We start from the raw sequence: 21,266 nt of genomic DNA, 5'->3' as shown, positions 1-21,266 counted from the left end.
TATAGAGAAGAACTGTGCACTTGTTGACCAAATATTTAGGAATCACTTAAGTAAATTACATAGTAAGCTAACAGGTGATAAGGGTTAGTAAACATTTAAGTAGACCAGGTAAGTGGGATCAGAAAAAAGGGGGGGGGGGGTTCAGCTACAATAGTAAATAGGTCATCACCTTTATGCAGAAGATGAGAACTAAGGAAGGCCTGGAAGGAAGAGAGGGAGGGAGGAATTAGCAGCAAGACCTCTGGAGGAAAGGAATTAGAACTAAAGCCCTGGAAGGTGAAGGGGTAGAACATGCCTGGCATTTCTAAGAAATAGCAAACAGGTCAATAGGGCATAATCAGAGGTAATAAGAGGCTAGCTCATGTTAAGGAATTTTACTGAGTTAAATGGGGAGCCACTAAAGGGTTTTAAGCAGAGAAGGAAAATAATTTGACTTATATTTTATAAGGCTCACTCTGGCCACTATGTTGAGAATTGGCTGTAGGAGACAAGGAAGGAAACAGAGACCAGTTTGATGGTGAATGCAGTAAATCCAGACAAGAAATTATGGGGGCTCAGACTAGAGTCGTAGCACTGCAGCTAAGTGGCTGGGTTCTGGATGTATTCTGAAGGCAGAGCAAATGGGAGTTGCTGTTGGTCTGGATATATGATGGGAGAGAACTGGGAGTCAAGGATGACTCCAATGTTTTAAACTGAGTAATTAGAAAGACAGAGTTGCCATCACTCAAGCTAGGGAAGACTGAACATACAATGGGTTGAGGATAAATATCCAAGTAGAGACGTTAAATAAGCAGACTGGAGGGGCACCTGGGTGGCTCAGTTGGTTAAGCGACTGCCTTCGGCTCAGGTCATGATCCCAGAGTCCAGGGATCGAGTCCCACATCGGGCTCCCTGCTCAGCAGGGAGTCTGCTTCTCCCTCTGACCACCCCCCCCATCATGTGCTCTCTCTCCGTCTCTCATTGTTGCTCTCTCAAATAAATAAATAAATAATCTAAAAAAAAAAAGCAGACTGGATTTGGGATAGAGGTCCAGGTTAGAAATATAGATTTGGAAGTCATTAGCATACAGTTTCTAAAAGCTATGGAAGTAGATGAGATTAAGAGATCTATATAGAGAGGAGGACCTAGGACTGAATCCTGGGGCATCCAGTATTAAGAGTTGTGAAGAAAAGGAACCAGCAAAGGAAATTATAAAGGGGAACCCAATGATGATGGAGACAAATCGAGAGAATGAGGTGTACTGACAGTCACTTGCAAAAAAAAAGTTTCAAGAAGAGAGTGGTCTATTATACCAGGATTTAGGTAAAGGTCCAAGATGACACTAATGAGTGATTTTAGTGGAGTGATGGGATTGTAGACAGTGTGAATTTAACAGAGAATTCGAGGAAAGAGACAGCAGTATGTACCTTTTTCAAAGAACAACAAATAGGGTAGCTGGCAGGGAAGCGGGACAGAGCGAAAGCTTTTTGTGGTGTGAAAAGTTAACATGTCTGTATGTGATGGGAACAATACAGTGAAACCAATAAATCATTACTGTCTCAACGAGGGAAAAGAACTGCTAGAGCAATGTCCTTGAGTAAGAAAGAGAAAGTAGAATCTAGTGAGTTATGCAAGATTATTACCTTCATAGCTGTCATTTTTCCTTTTAATTTACTGACTTTAATCTTCTTTGGACAAGGAAATTATATAAATATTGTGATTATAACTAAGAGGCTCTGAACAACACTAAGAAAAAAATCTATGCATTTTAATACACAAGCCTTTTTATACTTGCTCCCAATGTGTTGGCAGCAACTGAGGATAGCACAGAAGTAACTTCCGGATAGATGAGATGTTGATAGACCCTTGCTCAGATTTTGCAAGGCAAACAGTACTATTTGGAGAATTCCTGCTGAGTTCCTGAACTAATAATGCAGTGACAGCAACTATCTAAAGCATATACATTATAGTTCTCGAAGCCAAGGTTAGGAGTGTCATTTCCACACTAAACTTTTCACCAGAAAGATGGCCAGTTCTAGGTTGAAAGGCGATTTCTGTAATTTGCCATTTTTAGAGATCACAACATACAGTAGTCTACAGCAGTGGTTCTCAACCCCAACTGCATGCCAACTGAGAAGCTTTAAAAACATGCTGATGTCAGGGGCTCCACCACAGAACAACTAAATCAGAATCTCTGGGATGTGGGCCAGACATTTTTCTACCCTCCCTAGGAGATTCTGATGTCCAGCCAAATATATGTTCCAAGCAAACAGAAAAAAAAACAAAAACAAAAAACAAAACCCTATAATTTTAGCTATTGGAAAAGGAGAGAAGTAGCCTCTGAAATTATTTCATTACAGCTTTTCTATTAATCAAGCTGATACAAAGTACACAAGAGAAAACAGCCCACTTTAGAGTTCTCATTCTAGCTTTAAAACAGCAAATGAGATCCCTGGTCTACTAAGAACACCAGAATAGCAGCTGCTAAAAATAAAATTGAAATACAACAATTCACTTACTATTTCTAAGGTATGGGTATTCAGTAAAACCACAGGAAATTCAATTATCTCATGTATAAATTCAGGTGGGTTACCCTCTTCACAAGTGGCTTCAAAATCAATGATACAAATGTAGTCGTAGTAACTGTCAGCACAACCACCCTCTTTCAACATGAGCTTCTGCTTCTTGTAATAGTTTTTCAGCCTTTTCTTTAGCACATCCTTTACTCCTCTAAGGAAAGAAGAAGAAAATGAAACTCTGAGGTGAATTTTACAATCAAAAATCTGAAGTCTTACCTGCTGGCACTGGGTTGAACACTGGCAGTCGCAGTATAATTTAGCAAATATTAGCTAAAATAAATGTAAAGAAAGCAAGACTTAAAGCTAAGTTAGCAAAGAATTAAAATCAAATGAAACACAGCATCAATATTTTCCTTCCCAATGGGGCGCCTGGGTGGCTCAGTGGTTAAGCGTCTGCCTTCGGCTCAGGTCATGATCCCAGGGTTCTGGGATCGAGCCCCACGTCAGGCTCCCTGCTCGGCGGGAAGCCTGCTTCTCCCTCTCCCACTCCCCCTGCTTGTGTTCCCTCTCTCGCTATGTCTCTGTCAAATAAATAAATAAAATCTTTAAAAAAAAATATTTTCCTTCCCAAGTACATAAGAGCATTTCTCCTATACTAGTATTTCAAACCGTGAGCCTTGTTAGCATGTACCGCCTACAGCCATACTGCCTTATATACCAAGATGATATATGTAATACAAACACTGAAATTAATGTTGAACTCTTCTACAGGCCAAACACAAATTTCAGAGTAAGAAAATTCAGATAAATGGAACATTTATGCTCTTTCCTTTCTTTTGGTTTTTATAGGTTAAACAACTAAAATATTCATATGAATACAAAAGTGCTAGCATGTAAAGTTGAATGTCTGTTAGCTACTTAACTAGGAAAACTCATTTAGAAGATATCCTAGTGTAAACCATGTCCAGAAGAACACTGTCATACTCAGTAGGTTCTGGAAGTTTTATTAATTGGAAGTAGGTTTCTTCATTTACCATAGGTAGAATTTAATTAAGGAGATTATAGCTATTTTCAAAATATATGTTCTACAAATGGTGGGTGGAGAAAGGGTTGTTCTAAAATAGATAACAATGGTTGGTAATGGTGGTCACATTCCTCAAACTGCATAAAATTCTAAAAATTAAAAGTCATGACCAGTGCTGACTTCCTTCAGTGTTACTTGTTTGAATCCTATTAACAGTTTATAAATACAAAATGACAGTAAAAATAAGAGGATTCTAAATTGTAGTTAGTGTGTAGTAACAACTCAGGCATTTTTGTCAGTGACTATTAAAAAAAATTTTTAACCTTTTATTTTCCTTTCTAAACTACCAATGAAAAGAAATCCTTTCATGAGAATATTAAAACCAGTGGTTTTAAGACAAAATGTTTTAATACGTTTATTTGCTCGAGATTTTCTAAATTACCAAAATCTAGGAAGGAAATCCCTTACCCCCCTTCATATTAAGGTACTGTGAGTGACCTCTGTGTCATGGGACAGCTCTGATTCCTTCGTCTTAATGTCTCTTTCTTTCTTGGAGAAGCTACGGTTACTTAAAGGGGTCCCTGCAAACCTAGTGGCAACATGAACAATAACCAGGTGCTCCAGAGAGACTTGTCTTTAACATCCTTTGCCATCCACATCCAAATAATCACATCTGCCAATTCTAACTCAGAAACAGATTCAGAATCTGGTTCTCCTGAACTGTCTCTGGTATGGCTCCCATGAGCTCCCTGGACTCTGGCAAATGCCTCTGATGCCACAACCCTCCTTTTCATCCTTTACCACACTTGAGAACTACGCACTAATGCCAATTTACTGCTAAAATACCTGCAGTGACTCCCTTATGCTTATACGTTACACAGATTTCAGCACACAGTTCTTTCACAATTTGGCTAGGACCTATCATTTCAGTATCATCTCCAGATGCTCCCACTCCCCATACTACAGCGAACACTGCAGGGAAAACATGTATGAGCCACTGCCTAATATGTGATACGCTTTCTTATTTTGTAACTTTGGTTGTACAACAGCTGATGAGAAAGCAAGATTATTTAACAGAAAACATACCTACAGAAATTAGTTTTGAGTTCTTTCTGTCTCAATTACTCTCCGTCCCTCTTCTGTTTGGCTTGTCAATTCAATCAGCACTCCTGAATCCCTAAGCCAGACTCTCTTCTTATTTGCATGCTGTGCTCAGCCAGACCTCCAACACAGCACTGGCCACACTGCATTGTGATTGTATATATTCCCAAAAGACTGTCTGCTTTCCAAAGTGGGGAATATACGTATCTATCTTACTTTTATAACTTTAATGCTCAGTGTAGTGCTTAGAAATCAGTAAGTGCTTACTGAATAAATGTGCAAACATATAATTAGATCTCTAACTGCCATGCAAGTCACAAGTAAGCAACTGATCTTCACTCCTAGGAAGGACAAAAATTTTGCTCAGAAAATCTTCACCGGGGGCACCTGGGTGGCTCAGTCGTTAAGCGTCTGCCTTCAGCTCAGGTCATTGGGATCGCGCCCCACATCAGGCTCCCTGCTCAGCGGGAAACCTGCTTCTCCCTCTCCCACTCCCCCTGCTTGTGTTCCTGCTCTCGCTGTGTCTCTCTCTGCCAAATAAATAAAATAAAATCTTTAAAAAAAAAGAAAATCTTCACAGGTTGTATCTTCATAATAGAGTCAGGAGGAAATGAGGTAAAATTTTTTGTCACAAGTTATCATGCAGACAATCTAAAAGGGAAAAAAGTACATGTGTGCTCTTTTGAAAGCAGTGAAGCTCTATTTTAAAGCAAAGAGGAGGAATTTTGCCTAAAGAGAAAAAGGATACAGGGGGACCCAGAAACAATAACAGTTTTCATCTATTGCATGCAGTCAATTTTTTTCTTAATGCCTGGCAACTGAACTGTCTATCAAAAATACGCATGCTTTTCGGGATTCCAAAGGTCATTCTTACCCCATGTCCCAAGTCGAAATAAAGTGATTTGTTTTGCAAAAAATTACTAAAAACTGAGTATGTATACATCTCATCGAAGACAGACAGACAGACAGACACACACACACACACACACACACACAGAGTTGGCTAAACTGCACTGTTTTCTCATTCAATATACAGTTAATATACATAATACATACTATCATTCTGCATACTTTTAGAAACTAAAACAGAAAAAATATTTCCTAGTAGGTGATTTTTTTAAATTACCTGGTTTCAAAGAAACCCTCTTTATAAAAATAACACAGACAAAATAATATTCATGAGATTGGATATATATATATAAGATATAATTAAGCATCAACTAAATGAGCAACTAAAAAAATTTAAAACATATTTAGTATAAGATAGCTGCTCCTATACATTGTTGGTAGATTGTCAAAATATTCAGACTTAAACTCAGCAATCTTAGTCTATCATCTAAGAGACTCTCAGAAATATCAGAGTTGCACATATTCACTTCAAGAATGTAAATTATGCTTTTATCTGAGTAGATGGTAGGATTACAGACGACTGTTAATTTTTCAGTGTTTTCAAGACCTTCTGGGATGAACATGTACTACTTTTAAATTTTTAAAAAGTTATTTTTATTTACCTGGTTTCAAGCTTGAATTCTGAAAGTTTAGCTCTGAGTTCTTCCTTACTCATTCTATTAATGCATCCGTTTGTAATAGCAATCTCTTTGTAAACTGGGTCACTGAAATCACTTGCACTGGAAGTAATGAACTTAGATCCTTTTGTTTCTTGGCCATCGAATCTACATCGTTGCTTTTTCTACCAAAAAAAGATATAGCTTATAATTAATACAAACATCTTAAAGATTCAAACTCCTGAGGCCTACTCATGCTACATGTTCAATGAAAAGTACATAGAAAGAAGAAAGGTGTGTTTCCAATACAATTTACCCTGCTGTTCTGAGTCATGAAACTTCTTAAAGGAAATGAAGCTAAGTAAAAATTGTACTGGTGTTGGGAGCACTTCAAAACAGAGCCCCCGCTGACCATTTACTAGCAGCATGACCTTGGATAGTTACTTATTAGCCTCTGATCTTCAGTTTCCTTATCTATAAAATAAAGAATAATAACTGTTCCAAGTGGCATTTAGTATTTGGTAATGGTAAATAGTATTTAAACAAGGTTATTATAGGGGTGCCTGCGTGGCTCCGACGGCTAAGCATCTGGCTTCAGCTCAGGTCATGATCTCAGGGTCCTGGGATGCAGCCCTGTGTCCTGCTCCCTGCTCAGCAGGGAGTCTGCTTCTCCCTCTCCCTCTGCCCCACCCCCGCCCACTCAAGCTTCTCTTTCTCTCTAATAAATAAAATCTTAAAAAGTTTTTTTAAATAAACAGTTTATTTTAAGGATTAAATGAGATTATGTATATCAGCTCCCAACACCATACCCACTGTGGCAATTAATGGGATCTTTATTACCATCATAGACTATAGAACAGACCTTTTCACAAATGACATTCTAAAATTTACAAACTAACTTTTAAATGAACTTTTACAACATTATGCATGTAAAAGTGACTTCCTGAGAACTTTTTTTTAAAAGATTTTATTTATTTGAGAGAGAGAGAGATCGCAAGCATGTGTGAGAAGGATAAGGGTAGAAGGAGAGAGAGAATCTCAGGCAAAGTCCCCGCTGAGCACAGAGCCTGACTCGGGGCTTGATCCCACGACCATGAGATCACGAACTGAGCCAAAATCAAGAGTCGGACACTTAACCGAATGAGCCACATAGGTCCCCTGAGAATTTTTTAACCTGACTTCATTTCACAAAGTTAACAGAAATTGCCCAATATAAAAACAAAATGGACTAGATAGAAATCTAGTTCAAAACTTCCTAGAACCCAAAGCAAAGGAAATGTATTCAGTTTCAAAACACATAATTTCTAAAACTCACATTTGTACCAATTATTCAGAAGAACTACACTTACTGTATTATAAATCTTTCCTCTTAAATCAAAATCTGTGTTGAGAAAAAACATGACTCAACTGTAATCACTCCACAGGTAGGCCAAAATTATTAATATGCTAAATATCAGAGTTCCATTTATAAGTTAATTATTTTTCAAATGCATGTCACAAACATTAGGTTATGTTCCAGAATTTTTTCTTTTTTTTAAGATTGATTGATTTATTTGACAGAGAGAGACACAGCAAGAGAGGGAACACAAGCATGGGGAGTGGGAGAGGGAGAAGCAGGCTTCCTGCTGAGCAGGGAGCCAGATGCGGGGCCCAATCCCAGGACTCTGCAATCATGACCTGAGCCAAAGTGCAGGCGCTTAACGACTGAGCCACCCAGGCGCCCCATTCTAGAATTTTCAAAAAGACTTTGGAACTTACCATCAATCCACATTAAAATTTGTTAACTTAGTCATAATTTACCACACTGTCCCACGTGAACTTTAATGACAGATTAAGAAGGGATAACCATGGACAGGCCAAAGACCCTGACTTAGCACTAATCTTAATGGTTCAGGAACTGTTTCTCACTCAAAGCTCAATTTAATACAACATACATTTACGAGAAATGCAATGCTAGGTATTGTGCTAGAGTACTCAAGAATTACTCCTATCTCCTCAGAGGAAGAGATCAGCAATCCCAATGTGTGAATTGTCTATAAACTGAAGAGTAACTGTATTAAAGCTCCTTGCTGACAAATGTTTAAAAAACTTTATTACGCTGATCTTTGACTAAAGCTAAGGAAATAACCAGCTTTCAATAATACTTTAAATTTATATGCCTAGCTACTTTATCACTAGAATTTAATCAGGATAATTTATCTCGTGTCTTTAAACTTATATTGAATTTTAAACTTCATCTTCAGTCAGGTTAAAATTTAGGTCAACAATGAGTAACAGTTTGTCTACCGAAACAGAACGGTCAATTTAAGCAAATTTACTCTTTGGCTAAGTCCTCTCTGATTCATTTGCTTAATTCTTATCTAAAACTGTAGCTACAAAAATTACCCACAAATGACACTAAGGCCTCTTTTAAATCTGCTATAAATCAGATTTTTGTAAAGGAAGATCTGCTTCCTCTCCCAGATTCAACTCTAGCTCTTTCAGTGAAGCTCAGGGCAGTCAAGGTCCAGTTCTCAGTGATCAGTGTCTTCTCCCAAATTTAATGTCTACACCAATGGTTTCTGAAGGCTGCTCAAGTCAATCCACTAAGGAGCAGTAAGAAAATATTAAAAACCTCACATGTACTATTAATCTACTAAAACGCATAGTTTACTTAGTAATACATAGATTGACAAGTGGCATCTTCCCCAATGTCTATGTCCCCCTGTCATACCTCACATAAAGTTCTGGACATATAATGAGGAAAGGGTGGACAGATTCCATAGTATGGGGAAGAATATTAACTCTCACAGTTTGGTGACATTCTGCAATTTTCCTGTGTTCAAGTAAATGACTGTGTAATTTATATTATCCCGAATAAGAATACGTTTACCTTATGGGAAATGATCACAAAAATCTTTTATACCAAAAAGAGGCTTACTATCTTGCCTTAAGTACTTAAAAATGTTTTTGAACTTCAAGTTACATATTTTCATTTACAAGACACGTACTCCAAAATTGCTGTCATTTTCTGTGATGAGAAAGGGATTAATAGCTTGAAATTTAGAAGATTTCTTTTAAAAAACACAATTTGTTATTTCAACATGAAAGAAAATATGTTTTAACAATAAGATAAAAAGGTAACTTTATCAAAAACTTTTCTCTGTGTCAATAACATTTTAAACATAGTTATTTTGGAAATGTTTTCATTATTTTATTGCCCAAAAAACTGCATTACCTACAAAACAAAAAACTTTTGCAACTACATACTAAAAATAAAAACCTTAGAAGTATAATTTAGCTCGATTAAAATTCTTCCAAAAGAAAAGTTTTGATGAAATTGGAACCTATTTGCTTAAAAATATAAAAATGCAACACCTATTAGTTTGCAAAAACAACTGACATTAGAGATAATGAAAATGGATTTAGCTGAGTTCCAACAAAATACCTTGCTTGAGGTTGAAAAAAAAATTGTATCACCATTTATTAATGGTATCGACAATAAGTTTTTAACAAATATGAGTCACTAAAACCAATTTGGAACATAGATCTAAGTCTCAAGTCGCTATATCTCAAAGTTTTAAGACTTTCAAATATAATGAAGTATATTCCATTATTTTTAAACCAACTTACATGATGATCTCAGATTAAAGAGGGAGGTGGGTGGAAAAGTGGTTCTTTAGAGAAAAGGGGCACGGAAGGCCTCTTTACTATCTTAAAGAAAATGCAATAACTATGCAAAGACCCAAAAGAAGAGCATGCAGGGCAAAGGGAGCAAACAAAGATCCTTAAAATGAAAAACTGTCCACCATAAAAAAATAATGAAGCCAGGGGCTCTGAGAGCAAAAGGGAAGAATAGTGTGAGGTGAATTCAGCAATAGAGGCAGGAGCCAAGTCCTGCAGGACCGCAAACTGAAGACTAGGAAGGGGAGAAACCCAGTCTGATTTATGTTATTAAGATTATTCTAGCTGCTAAGTGGGGACCTAACTGTAGATGCAAGAACAAGAGCAAGGAAGCCTCCTGCGAGTACCCATTCTATGAAGTGCTCAGAATACGCTATTGAAATGAAATGACCAATTTTACTATTATTTACAATCTGCAGCGCTAGTCAACAATAATTTCTATCTGTCAAATAAGATGAATAAATAAGTTTTAAGACCGTCTTCACTAATTTTGCTGTGTAACTCGGATCTACCAATAGGTGTCAAAATCATTACGGAAAATAAGTCATACGATAGGTCTGTATGAAATAGTAGCAAATGGGCAAAAAGCTCCAACTAACAGGCACAACCACCTTCTGTTAAGGCTGGGAGGTAATGGGCTTCAGATCTTAAGAAATGACATACCTAGAGCATAAGGGTGCGCTTTTTAAAAACATAACCTACCAATTACCTATAAGGGCTAGACAGAATGACTACAGCAACAGTGTGCACAGAATATTTAGAGCACAATTCCCACCAGAACTTGTAAAACCACAGTTCACACACTTCTCTTCTTGACTATTTCCTCACATCCAGAGGGTAATTAGGGCGAGAGGCAGCTCTGTGACAATCAAGGCACCGGAGCTGGGGACAGGGGAAGCGGCCGGGGCTGGGGTCGAAGGGCACGCAGGCTGAGGTTTGTGCGGAACACCCTGAGAGACAGGTCTGGAAGGGCCGGGCACCGACAGCCGGGCGCGGACTGACTCACCTCGGGAGTTGGATGCTGCGGCTCCTCCCCACACTCGGACCTGGGAGACTCCAGCCGTGCGGCAGCCACGGCCTCGCTGCCAGGCTGTTTGCTCCGCTCATGCTCCATGCCGGCTGTCACGTAAGAAGAGAGTTGCTGGAGCCCGACACTCGCTCACTCTCACTCGGCCAAGACCGAAAGCCTCGCCTTTCTCCGTTGAAAAATTACCGGGCTCGCGTTCCCGCGGCGGCGGCCACACAAACTCGAGCGGACACCTCCCACTTCCGGGAGCGTGTGGCGTCCACACGCCGCGCAGGCGCAGTGAGCGGGCGCGCGCGGAACGCTAGGGCATCTGGCGACCGGGGAGGGAGGAAGGAGGTGAGGGAGGCGCGCGCGGGAGAATACGGGTGTTGGCGTCTCCGCGTGGTGAGCGCGCGAGTGTCCTGTTGCCCTTACGCAAGAGTCTAGACTAGTCCCTGGAAGAGCCCACCAGAGCACACGATCTCATCACCGTATCTTCTAAGGAGAAAAACGAGGCGTACCGTGGAGAGGGGTGAACTTTAGCCGCGGCAAATAACATCTGTAAAACAGTTTACATTTTCCGTGAGGAGTTTAACGTCTGCTTCTGGGGGAAAGAAAATGGGACTGGACTTACTAAAAACTAAGCAAAATATATGAAGACAGCTGTTCTCAGATATTGGGCGACAGGCAATTCTGGACTGTGGGGCCTGAAAGAAAAGAAGCAAACAAGATGAGCCTTATATGGCTTTCTGCCCAAAGTCACTTTCCAGTTTGAGGTGCAGGGAAGGGGAACTCCGAAAGAGACCTGGAGTTTCACCAGGAGGGCAGAGATCTTATGGGGTTGAAGAGACATGGATTGGAGTTTAGGGAATTTGGGGAGGCCAGGCTGGTTGGAATTTATGCGTTGGAGTTCATGGAGAAAGAGCTTCAGGATCTACGTGGGAATACCCTTGAATCTTTAGCTGAATAAAAATCCGTGGATAGGTCATGTGAAATTCCACAAGGCCCAGAAGGAGCAATTATGAGGAGTAAGCCAAGTTCCCTACAGCCAGAGTGCAGAAACTGTTGAACATGTGGCATATGCTATAGAGACCCCAGAAGTGTGATGCCTTAGTTGTGAGGTAAACTAGCCTTAGATTCTGGAGTCTAGAGTAAAAGCTGTTGTAGACCCTTCAAGACCTTAAAGCCCCCAAAGGATCGAACTGTTCAGTAACTCACCTGACTGCCTACCAGAACAAAGGCTCATTCTAAGAGACAACAACAAAACTCAACAACATTAAGTTGAAAATACCAGGCATCCACCAGTTAAAAATTAATAGACGTGCCAAGTAAGTAGGAAAAATATCAAAATAGATCAGAGAGGCAACAGAAATATATTCAGAAATGACACAAATGGTGGCATTAACAGGCAAAGACTTTAAGCATCTACTATAAATGTACTCAATATGGTCAATGATTTTTTTTTTAAGATTTTATTTATTTATTTATTTGAGAGACAGAATGAGGGAGAGAGAGAGAGAGCATGAGAGGGAAGAGGGTCAGAGGGAGAAGCCGACTCCCTGCCCAGCAGGAAGCCCGATGCGGGACTCGATCCCGGGACTCCAGGATCATGACCTGAGCCGAAGGCAGTCGCTTAACCAACTGAGCCACCCGGGCGCCCTATGCTCAATGATTTAAAGGGGGAAAATGATGGGAGAGGAAAGAGATGTTTTCTTTAAAACAAATAGAATTTCTGGAGATGAAAATTAGGATATCTGAAATTTTTAAAAAAAATCTCTAAAGGGGACGGATAGCACATTTAGCACTGTAAAAAAAAAAAAAAAAGAGTAATGAATTTGGAAACATAGCAGTAGAAGCAATCCGAAATAACGCAGAGAAAATGGTTGGAAAAAATTTAACGGAGCTTCTGTGACCTATGGGACAATATAAAAAAAAATAAAAATTTTTGGAAGAGGACTTCAGCTGCCTCCATTTTGACCTCAAACTTTCTAATTAAGTTCTTCTTTCCTGCTTATCTCTTAATTTAGGCAGAAAACCCTGAGGGCAAATTATTCCCTGATGGGAACTGAAACTACCCGCTCAAGCAATAAGGACTGCCTTGAGCCAGCAAGACCCCACCCATGATTGGCCGGAGACTATGGTTGACTTGACTTTCATTGGGCACCTGTATGTACTCACCCACCTTTGTCCCACATTTTCCCTATATAAACCTAGAAGTATTTTCAGCACTCTGAAGCATCTTTGAGATGCTAGTCCACTGCCTTCCCAGTGTTGGCCTCCCTGAAATAAATTTCCTCCTGGTTTTACCACCACTAGTTTCTCTGCCTTTGGATTTTGTCAGTGGTGAGTGGCCTGACCTGGTCTCTTTGGGACTACCCCCTAGACCCAGGTGCTGATAAATATAAAGAATACACCGGGCCACATCATAATCACACTGGTAAAAACAGTAATAAAGAGAAAAATCTTAAAAGCAGCTAAAGGAAAAAAGGCAAAGAGCATAATAAGAATTTTTATAAACTTCTCATTAGAAACTGCAAACCAAAAGTAATGAAATGGTAACTTTAAAGTGCAAAAAACAAAACCAACTGTCAGCTTGGAATTCTACACTCAGCAGGGTGAAACAAAAACTTTTTCTGACAAGCCCAGGAAAGCCACATCCTGAAGTAGAGTCATCCCAGCTGACTTGCAGACCTGTGAGGAAGAAAAATAAATGCTTTTTGTAAGCCACTGGGGTGGTTGGTTATTCAGCATTATTATAAAAATAGTCAAAGTACAGGATCATTTCAAGTCACATGGCCTTGGGTGAAGACAAAATTCCCTAACAGAGAAAAGGACACAATTGGAAGTCTACCACAAATGTTTTACTTCTTTTTTTTTTTTTTAAAGATTTTATTTATTTGAGAGAGAGAGAATGAGAGACAGAGAGCATGAGAGGGAAGAGGGTCAGAGGGAGAAGCAGACTCCCTGCTGAGCAGGGAGCCCGATGCGGGACTCGATCCCGGGACTTCGGGATCATGACCTGAGCCGAAGGCAGTCGCTTAACCAACTGAGCCACCCAGGCGCCCACAAATGTTTTACTTCTGATATCACCGGCTTCCTCCTTAGTGGATTCTATGTTTTCCCTCATAACTACAGATTTACCTTTGTGTTTACAAGCTAAGGTTTATAGACTCAGAAACTATAAAGATTTCTAAAATACAACTGAACCAATACTCTCTTTTTGCCAGATTTAGTCATTTTCTCTTTAGATTATGACTTTGAGTCCTGACACACAACTGCAGAAATTGATGAAAATTACTAATCTCATCTCTCTGTCACCTAGAAAATGCTTTTTCTCTCAAAGGAGAAGAAAATGACCCAGTAAACACTGTCAGGATCCACATTACATTAACATTAATAAGCACTAGTTAACTGTTCCACTTGAACTTTTTGGTATATCAATGTCAACTGTTAAGTAAAGAAGATTCACCATCAAGGAGTAATAATTTATCTACATTGCAAATTAGGTGCTTATACCTTAAAAAAATTGTATGTATGGGAATAAGATACAATAACCATTCATTTATCTATTGAGCACCTTTTATGTGCCAGGAATGAGCATTGAACAAAATAACAAAAACTCTTTGCCCTAGTGGAGTTTACATTCAAGAAGTGGAATTAGACAATAAACAAAAGAAATGAGTGCAATGTTTACACTATGGAGAAAAATTAAGCAGGTAAGTGGAATGGGGGGGTGTCCTTGGGGTGGGAGGGCAGGAGGTGGTTGCAATTTTAAATAGAGTGGTTATGGGAGGTTTCTCTGATGATGTACTATTTGAGCAAAGACCTGAAGAAGGTGAGGAGTGAAGGAGTGAACTGTGAGGTTATCGGGTAAGAGAATTTCAGGCAGAACAAGTGACAAGGGGCCTGAGCTGAGAATGTGCCTGGAATGATCAAGAAATATCACAGTGTCCCATACTTTTCTTTGATTGTATGATATCCACATGTAGGAGACACAGATGTGTTTACTTTTTTTTTTTAAAGATTTTATTTATTCATGAGAGACGGAGAGAGAGGCAGAGGGAGAAGCAGGCTCCCCGTGGAGCAGGGAGCCCGATGTGGGACTCGATTCCAGGACCCTGGGACCATGACCTGAGCCAAAGGCAGACGCTTAACCAACTGAGCCACCCAGGCATCCCCACACAGATGTTTTTAAATGTTGACTTTGCTGTTACTTTCCACATAACACTGAGGGAGAAATGTCAATGATCCTAGTGCCTTCTGCCTAAGAAGATATGTGCCCTAGTTAGCTAAGGAAAAAAGCCTCCCTGAATGTTTGAGGTATGACACAAGCCTGAAAGAGAGGTTTAGAGTTGGTTATTCTCTTATTAACCCCAGTAAAAAATGTACCTGCTCCTGGATTAACCCACTGTCAGTGATAGATCTGTGTGTAGGTATTGTTAGATAGTGGAGTTTGTAAATTGTTCTAGGCTGAACTAAATATGTGAGCTTTGCAGAATTAAATTTGTTTCTAAGTCATTTACCCATTGCTGCCTGGTGCTACAAGTTGTGTTTTTTTGTTCTATGTTTAGTTTTATATCTGAGCACGCTTCTGTTCTATTGGTCTGTGGTGTCTGTTCTTATATCTTTCCCATGTTGTTTTTATTGCTTGGCTCTGCAGTGTCTTAATATCTTCTTTAAAAATTCCTCCTTTTTACTCTTCTTTTTCAAGACAGACTTAGCTATTTATGGAGTTTTGATGTTTCACATACATCTTAGGACAAGTTTATTGCTCCTCAAAAATTCATCAAAAATTTTTATTAAAATTGAATACACTAATTTGCGGAGAACTGACATATTAAGTCACCCTATTCAAGAGTGTAACTATTTATTCAGGTAATTTTATATGTCTTTAAAATTTTATGTCCATAAAAGTCTTGTACATTCTTGGTTAAATTAATTCCTAGATACATTATGATTTTTGTTGCTATTATGAATGGCGTTTTCTTTTTACTTTAGGTTGGTTACTTGTGGTGAAAAAAATACTACCGATTTTTTTATAATTCCTAAACTTTCTTATGAATTTTAATAGTTTTTTAAAATTCTGTTGGTTTTTTCTAAGTTGGATGACTATTTCTGCAAATAATGTTTTAGCTTTACTTGTCCTACACTTGGACCACTTTTATCTTTTTCTTTCTTATGGCATTGGCCAGGAGCCTTGATAATTTGTTAACCGTAATTGTGCTAGTGCTAGTCTCATGGGAATTGCATATAAATAAATCTTCTCTATTTAGTATAATGTTTTCTGCAGGTTCCAAGGTCTTTTCCTTCAATATTTTAAATATAATACTTTATTTTCTTCTTGTATCTAATGTTGCCTTGGAAATCTGTTATCAACATGATTCTTGCTCTTTTTTAAATGATCTGTTCTTTCTCTCTGGAAACTTCCATATTTTATTTTTGTCATTGATGTTCTTAAATTTCTCCACAACGGGGGCCCTTGGGTGGCTCAGTCGGTTAAGCTTCCAATTCTTGATTTTGGCTCAGGTCATGAGATCGAACCCCCCTCACCCCCGGGTTGGGCTCCATGCTGGGTATAGAGCCTGCCTTTTCTCTCTCCAGCTTCCCCTACCCCTTGCCACCCACCACTCACTGGAGCTCTCCTAAAAAAAAAAAAAAAAAAAAAAATCCCCACAATGAATCTAGGTAAGGATTTTCTTTTTTTGTCTGTTTCGTTTTCTGGAGGCCTTTCATTTTTCTTTAATTCAGAAAAACTAGCCTCCATTATTTCTTTAAATGTATCTTTTATCCAGTTTTTTTCTCCTTTCTGGGACTCATAATATCTGAATATTGGCATTCTGCTTCTACCTTCCATGCCCTCCATATCTCATCTTTCTTTTTACATTTTCCATATTTATATTTTTGCTCTGCCTTCTGGGAAAGCTCCTCAATCTGATTTTACAAATCTCCAACTTATTTTCCAGCTGCATCCACCCTGCCATTTTTCCTATTTTTGTTTTTTCCCTCCTACTATTCTAGTCAAAGATTAACGCAGGGACCTTCAGTTAATTTGCTTCAGGAATTTAGTTATATGAGGAAGGCAGTCATTAGACTATTATTAAGAAACAAAGACAAAAATTGAACTTAAATGACTGGAGAAAGGGAAACGGCCACAGACATTCTGGAAACAGTGATTGGTACACACATTTCGAGGTATATGGTTAGCCAGGAGGTTGAATAAGACAATAGAGGGAGATCAAAGAGAACAATTTTAGTGGCTTGTGGATTTTTAGAAGACCTTGAGAATTTTAGTTGGGAGCCTGTGTACCAAGCTGTCATGCCTGCCAGTGTCTTTGCAGCAGCACCCCCAGCTTGTCAAGGCCAGGTCTGTACCATCTCCCTCTTCAGAATGTTTCCTTTTTCATAACTCATATTTCCACTTTTAAATGATTTCTTATTCTTATTCATATTGCTAATATCTTCCTTCACCTCCTTAAGTATATTCATCATGCATATTTTAAATTTTTGGTTCATCTGTTCTAATAATTCTGATTCAGTTGGTATGTGTGATTCAATTTGTTATCTTCATTTTATGGTCTCTTTGCTCCTCCACAGGTGCCAAGTTATTTTGGCTTGTGAGCTCATGTGCCCATGGGAACTTCTGGTAATGTGAAATTGGGGAAGAGGCATGTGTGACCCTCCAGGTGAATTTAAGAAGTCACTGAGCTCCAATCACCATAAAATTAGTGCTAATCACTTCCACTTATTGCTGTCCACCAGGCAACTACTCTTTGAGAGTTTTACCTTTAATCCATTGGGAAGAAATATCTTTGAGACACTAACTCCCCAGTTCATAATCCATCAACTCTGGAACTTGGGGTGCAAGGGTGAAGAAGTCAATGTCTCAAGTGAGCTGGACAGTGTGTTTTATTTTCATCAAGTCTTCTCCCCTGCCAGGTGCCCTAATGCTTCTACCCTGATGTAAGACATGGGTAGGATTAGGATGTTGCTGCTGGTGTCCTCCAAGCCTTCCATGGCTGCTCCCAGTTGCCTGCTACCCCAGGCTGAGTCCACCCCACTCCCCCAATAAACATGCGTACCTCCCACACCATTTCAAAACTACCTTTGGACTCCCAACGAGTGTCTCCTTTTGTTGTGGTTGTGATTGTTCATTTCTCAGATCCACGCATTTTTCTTAATTCTAGAATTTTTCTAGGGTTCATGGGAAAGGAAGGAAGCTAATGAGTTATGAAACTACTTCCTTATTTCTATAATATTAAGATGTACAGTGTATTAGTTTCCTAGGGCTACCATAGCAGAGTATCCCAGACTGGGTGTCTTAAACAACAGCAATTTATTTTCTTACTATTCTGAAGGCTAGAAGTCCAAGATCAAGGTGTGTGCCAAGTTTGGTTTCTTCTGAGGCCTCTCTTCTTGCTTGTAGATGCCATCTTCTCTTCTCCCTATGTTTTCACATGGTCTTTCCTCTGTAACTGTCTATGTCCACATTTCCTCTTCTTGTAAGCACACCAAATATATTGGATTAGGGCCTACTTTAATGACCTTCTTTTAACTTAATTACCTCTTTAAAGACCCCTGTCTTCTAAAACAGTTACATTTTGAAATATAACAGTTAGGACTTCAGTATATGAATTTTGGGGATACACAATTCAGCCCATATAGCATTCACATTCTATTTTGGAGCTATAATTTCACATTTGATTTAGCTCATTTCTCATGTTTTGACTTTCTCCCTTACCACCTAAGATTTTATGGTCCATTATCATAATTAAAACTCTTTGCAACATCTTAAATTCATTTCCCTAAAAAAAAAAAAAACCCATGATGACAAATCTGTCTACCTTCTGCATACTTGCTCTGAGTTCTGAGAGATGCCTTAGAGATCACACAACAGGTCACCATATCATCTGGGTGTTAATACTCCCTGGCAACCCTAGCATGTTTCTCACCTCATTTTGCCTTTCCTCTTGCCAACTCCTACTGTAAACCTCTGCTCTCACCTCCAACCTCCAATCTCCTTCCTGCTTATGCTTACCTCCTGCTTCACAAAGTAAGGCAGAAAGAAACTATTTTAGCTTTCCACCTCCAAATCTTCACCTACCCATATCTGATCTTGTCTTTATTTAAAACTTAGATATTTTGTTCATCATTTTTTGCATTAATTTTTATTTATTACACTGGAATAATGTTTATCTTAATTGCTGAGTTTTGGGTGCTTAAATTTTGCAAGTGAGTGTCTCGTTTGCTTTACCCCCAGCCCCAATCCATCCATCCATTCTTCTCTTCTTCAATTTCTGAGTGAATACCACTACATGTTCTCTGAGTTCCCCTCCTCTCCTACATTCTTAGGAAGTTTGAATTCTGTATAATCCATTCTCTCTTCTGTATTTGCCATCTTTTCCTGGCAAGTGGACCTTTCCCTTCTGTATTTAAATGGGCTCAACTCAAAATTTTCCAACTTAAAAAGACAAACCAAACAAAACACTTTCCTCAACCTCAGAAGCCCTACAGCTGCTGCCCTGTCTCTCTTTTCCTCTTTGGAGCGAAACCTCTTGAAAGAAGTGTCTCTCTTTCCATACCATCCACGCACTATATAATATTCCAGAGTTTGGATTCCACCCTATAGTCCAGGGCCTTTACTTCTCCATTGAGGTCACCAGTCATCTCCCTGTGGTTAAATTAAACCCAGTAGGCTCTTCTCAGAGCTCATCCTGCATGAGCTTTCAACAGCATCCAACATTGTTGGCCACTATTTATTTACTGAAACACTTTCTTACTTTGTTTCTGTGACAACACACTTGCCTGGCTTCCTTCCTTTCTCTCCATCCATTCCTTCTCAATCTCCCTGGTCAGTCTCCTGTCTTGTATTCAGTTGTTTAAAGCAGAAATCCTGAGGCACCTGGGTGGCTCAGTCGCTAAGCGTCTGCCTTTGGCTCAGGTCCTGATCCCAGGGTCCTGGGATGGAGCCCCGCATAGGGCTCCCTGCTTTGCGGGAAGCCCACTTCTCCCTCTCCCACTCCCCCTGCTGGTGTTCCCTCTCTCGCTGTGTGTCTCTCTGTCAAATAAATAAATATAATCTTTAAAAATAAGAATAATAAAATAAACTAAAAGCAGAAATCCCGGGGCGCTTGGGTGGCTCAGTTGGGTAAGTGCCTTCAGCTCAGGTTTTGATCCCAGAGTCCTGGGATCAAGCCCCATATAAGGCTCCCTGCTCAACGGAAAGTCTGCTTCTCTCTCTCCCTCTGCCTCTCCCCCTCTTCCTTCTCTCTCTCTGTCTCAAATAAGTAAAATCTTTAAAAAATAAAGCAGGAATTCTGTCAGGGCTGGATCTTAGGCCCTCTTCTTTTCTCTTACATTCCTTTCTCAGTACAGATTCTCACCCTACGTGTTCTTAGCATTCCTCTAGCTTTATTTACTATCCACTTGCCAATGATTCTCAAACTTACACTTCTACACAAGTTCTTACTTCTGAGATCCAGATCCACATAACTAATTACCTACTCACAAACACCTCAAACTCAGCATTTCAAAAAGTGAATTCATCATCTTCCAACCAAAACCTGCCATTTCTCTGTCATTTCTTTTCTCAATAAATGGTTCAATAATCCACAAAGTTGTTCAGACCAGAAATATGGGATTCACTTTTGACTTTTCATCTTCTTCACCTTCCTTAATCAAGATGGCTACAAAGCTCAGAATTACCTGGTTATCTCTCCAGGTTTAGCATGAAATACTTTCTCTGTCCTTGCATACTTAACTTCTTTCAGTACCTCAGCATTCTATGCTAGTTCCCATCGCAGGGATTTTCCAGCCAATTTCTCTCATGCTTTAGGTTAGAGATTAAATTTCACTTCTCCAGAATGTTTCTCACAAGTTCCCAGGTTTTGTTAAGATTCTACCCTTGATGAGCTCTGCTTCCTTCCTTGGCATGTTTGTTAGAATAAAGATTTGACTGTGTAAGGAAAAGACCTTAAATAGCAGTAACTAAAATGACATAGAATTTCATTTCTCTCAGAACTTCAAAGGGGCGCCTGGGTGGCTCAGTCAGAAGAGCGCCTGCCTTTGGCCCAGGTCATGATCCTGGGGTCCTGGGATTGAGCCCCACAGCAGGCTCCCTGCTCACGGGGAGTCTGCTTCTTCCTCTGCCACTGCCCTTCTCCCCCCCCGCCCCACTCATGCTCTCTCGCTTTCTTGCTCTCTCAAATAAATAAATAAAATCTTAAAAAAAAAAGATGATGTTCAAGCTTGGCTCTGTAATGCAAAGATGTCAAGGGCCCAGAGTCCCTCTATCTTGTTACTCCATCATTCATAGTATGTTGACCTCATACTCATGTTCCAGGCAGCTTGGCATTCTGTGTGCATTCCAGCCAGTGGAAAAGGAGAAATTGAAAGGGAGAATGTGCATTTCCTTTTAAAGTCACACCCAGAAGTCATGCATATTGTTTATGCTTCGATCCCATCTGTTGAAA

The 21,266-nt window shown here is 39.5% G+C and overlaps 1 protein-coding gene and 1 long non-coding RNA gene across 2 annotated transcripts in view; one reads left to right on the top strand and one right to left on the bottom strand.

Annotated features, from left to right (window-relative positions):
• Positions 1–11,057, bottom strand: part of ERI1 (exoribonuclease 1) — a 31,893-nt gene extending 20,836 nt beyond the window's left edge. Inside the window, exons 1-3 of the mRNA XM_025886167.2 lie at positions 10,798–11,057; positions 6,135–6,313; positions 2,499–2,709 (exon numbers count right to left, since the gene is read on the bottom strand). Coding sequence (XP_025741952.1) covers positions 2,499–2,709; positions 6,135–6,313; positions 10,798–10,905 — 498 coding nt within the window. The 5' untranslated portion in view covers positions 10,906–11,057. The remainder of the gene's footprint in view (positions 1–2,498; positions 2,710–6,134; positions 6,314–10,797) is intronic.
• Positions 11,058–11,143: 86 nt separating this feature from the next.
• LOC112834768 (uncharacterized) lies at positions 11,144–13,109 on the top strand. The gene is made up of 2 exons (XR_003211024.2): positions 11,144–12,125; positions 12,825–13,109. It is a non-coding gene; the product is annotated as an uncharacterized lncRNA (long non-coding RNA).
• The last annotated feature ends 8,157 nt before the right edge of the window (positions 13,110–21,266 follow it).

Source organism: Callorhinus ursinus, unplaced genomic scaffold (genome assembly GCF_003265705.2).
Source record: "Callorhinus ursinus isolate GAN/ISIS: 27379988/994484 unplaced genomic scaffold, GSC_fseal_2.0 scaffold17, whole genome shotgun sequence".
Taxonomy (NCBI): domain Eukaryota; kingdom Metazoa; phylum Chordata; class Mammalia; order Carnivora; family Otariidae; genus Callorhinus; species Callorhinus ursinus.
The sequence above is the reverse complement of the archived record's forward strand: the minus strand, read 5'-3'. Positions and strand labels throughout refer to the sequence as shown.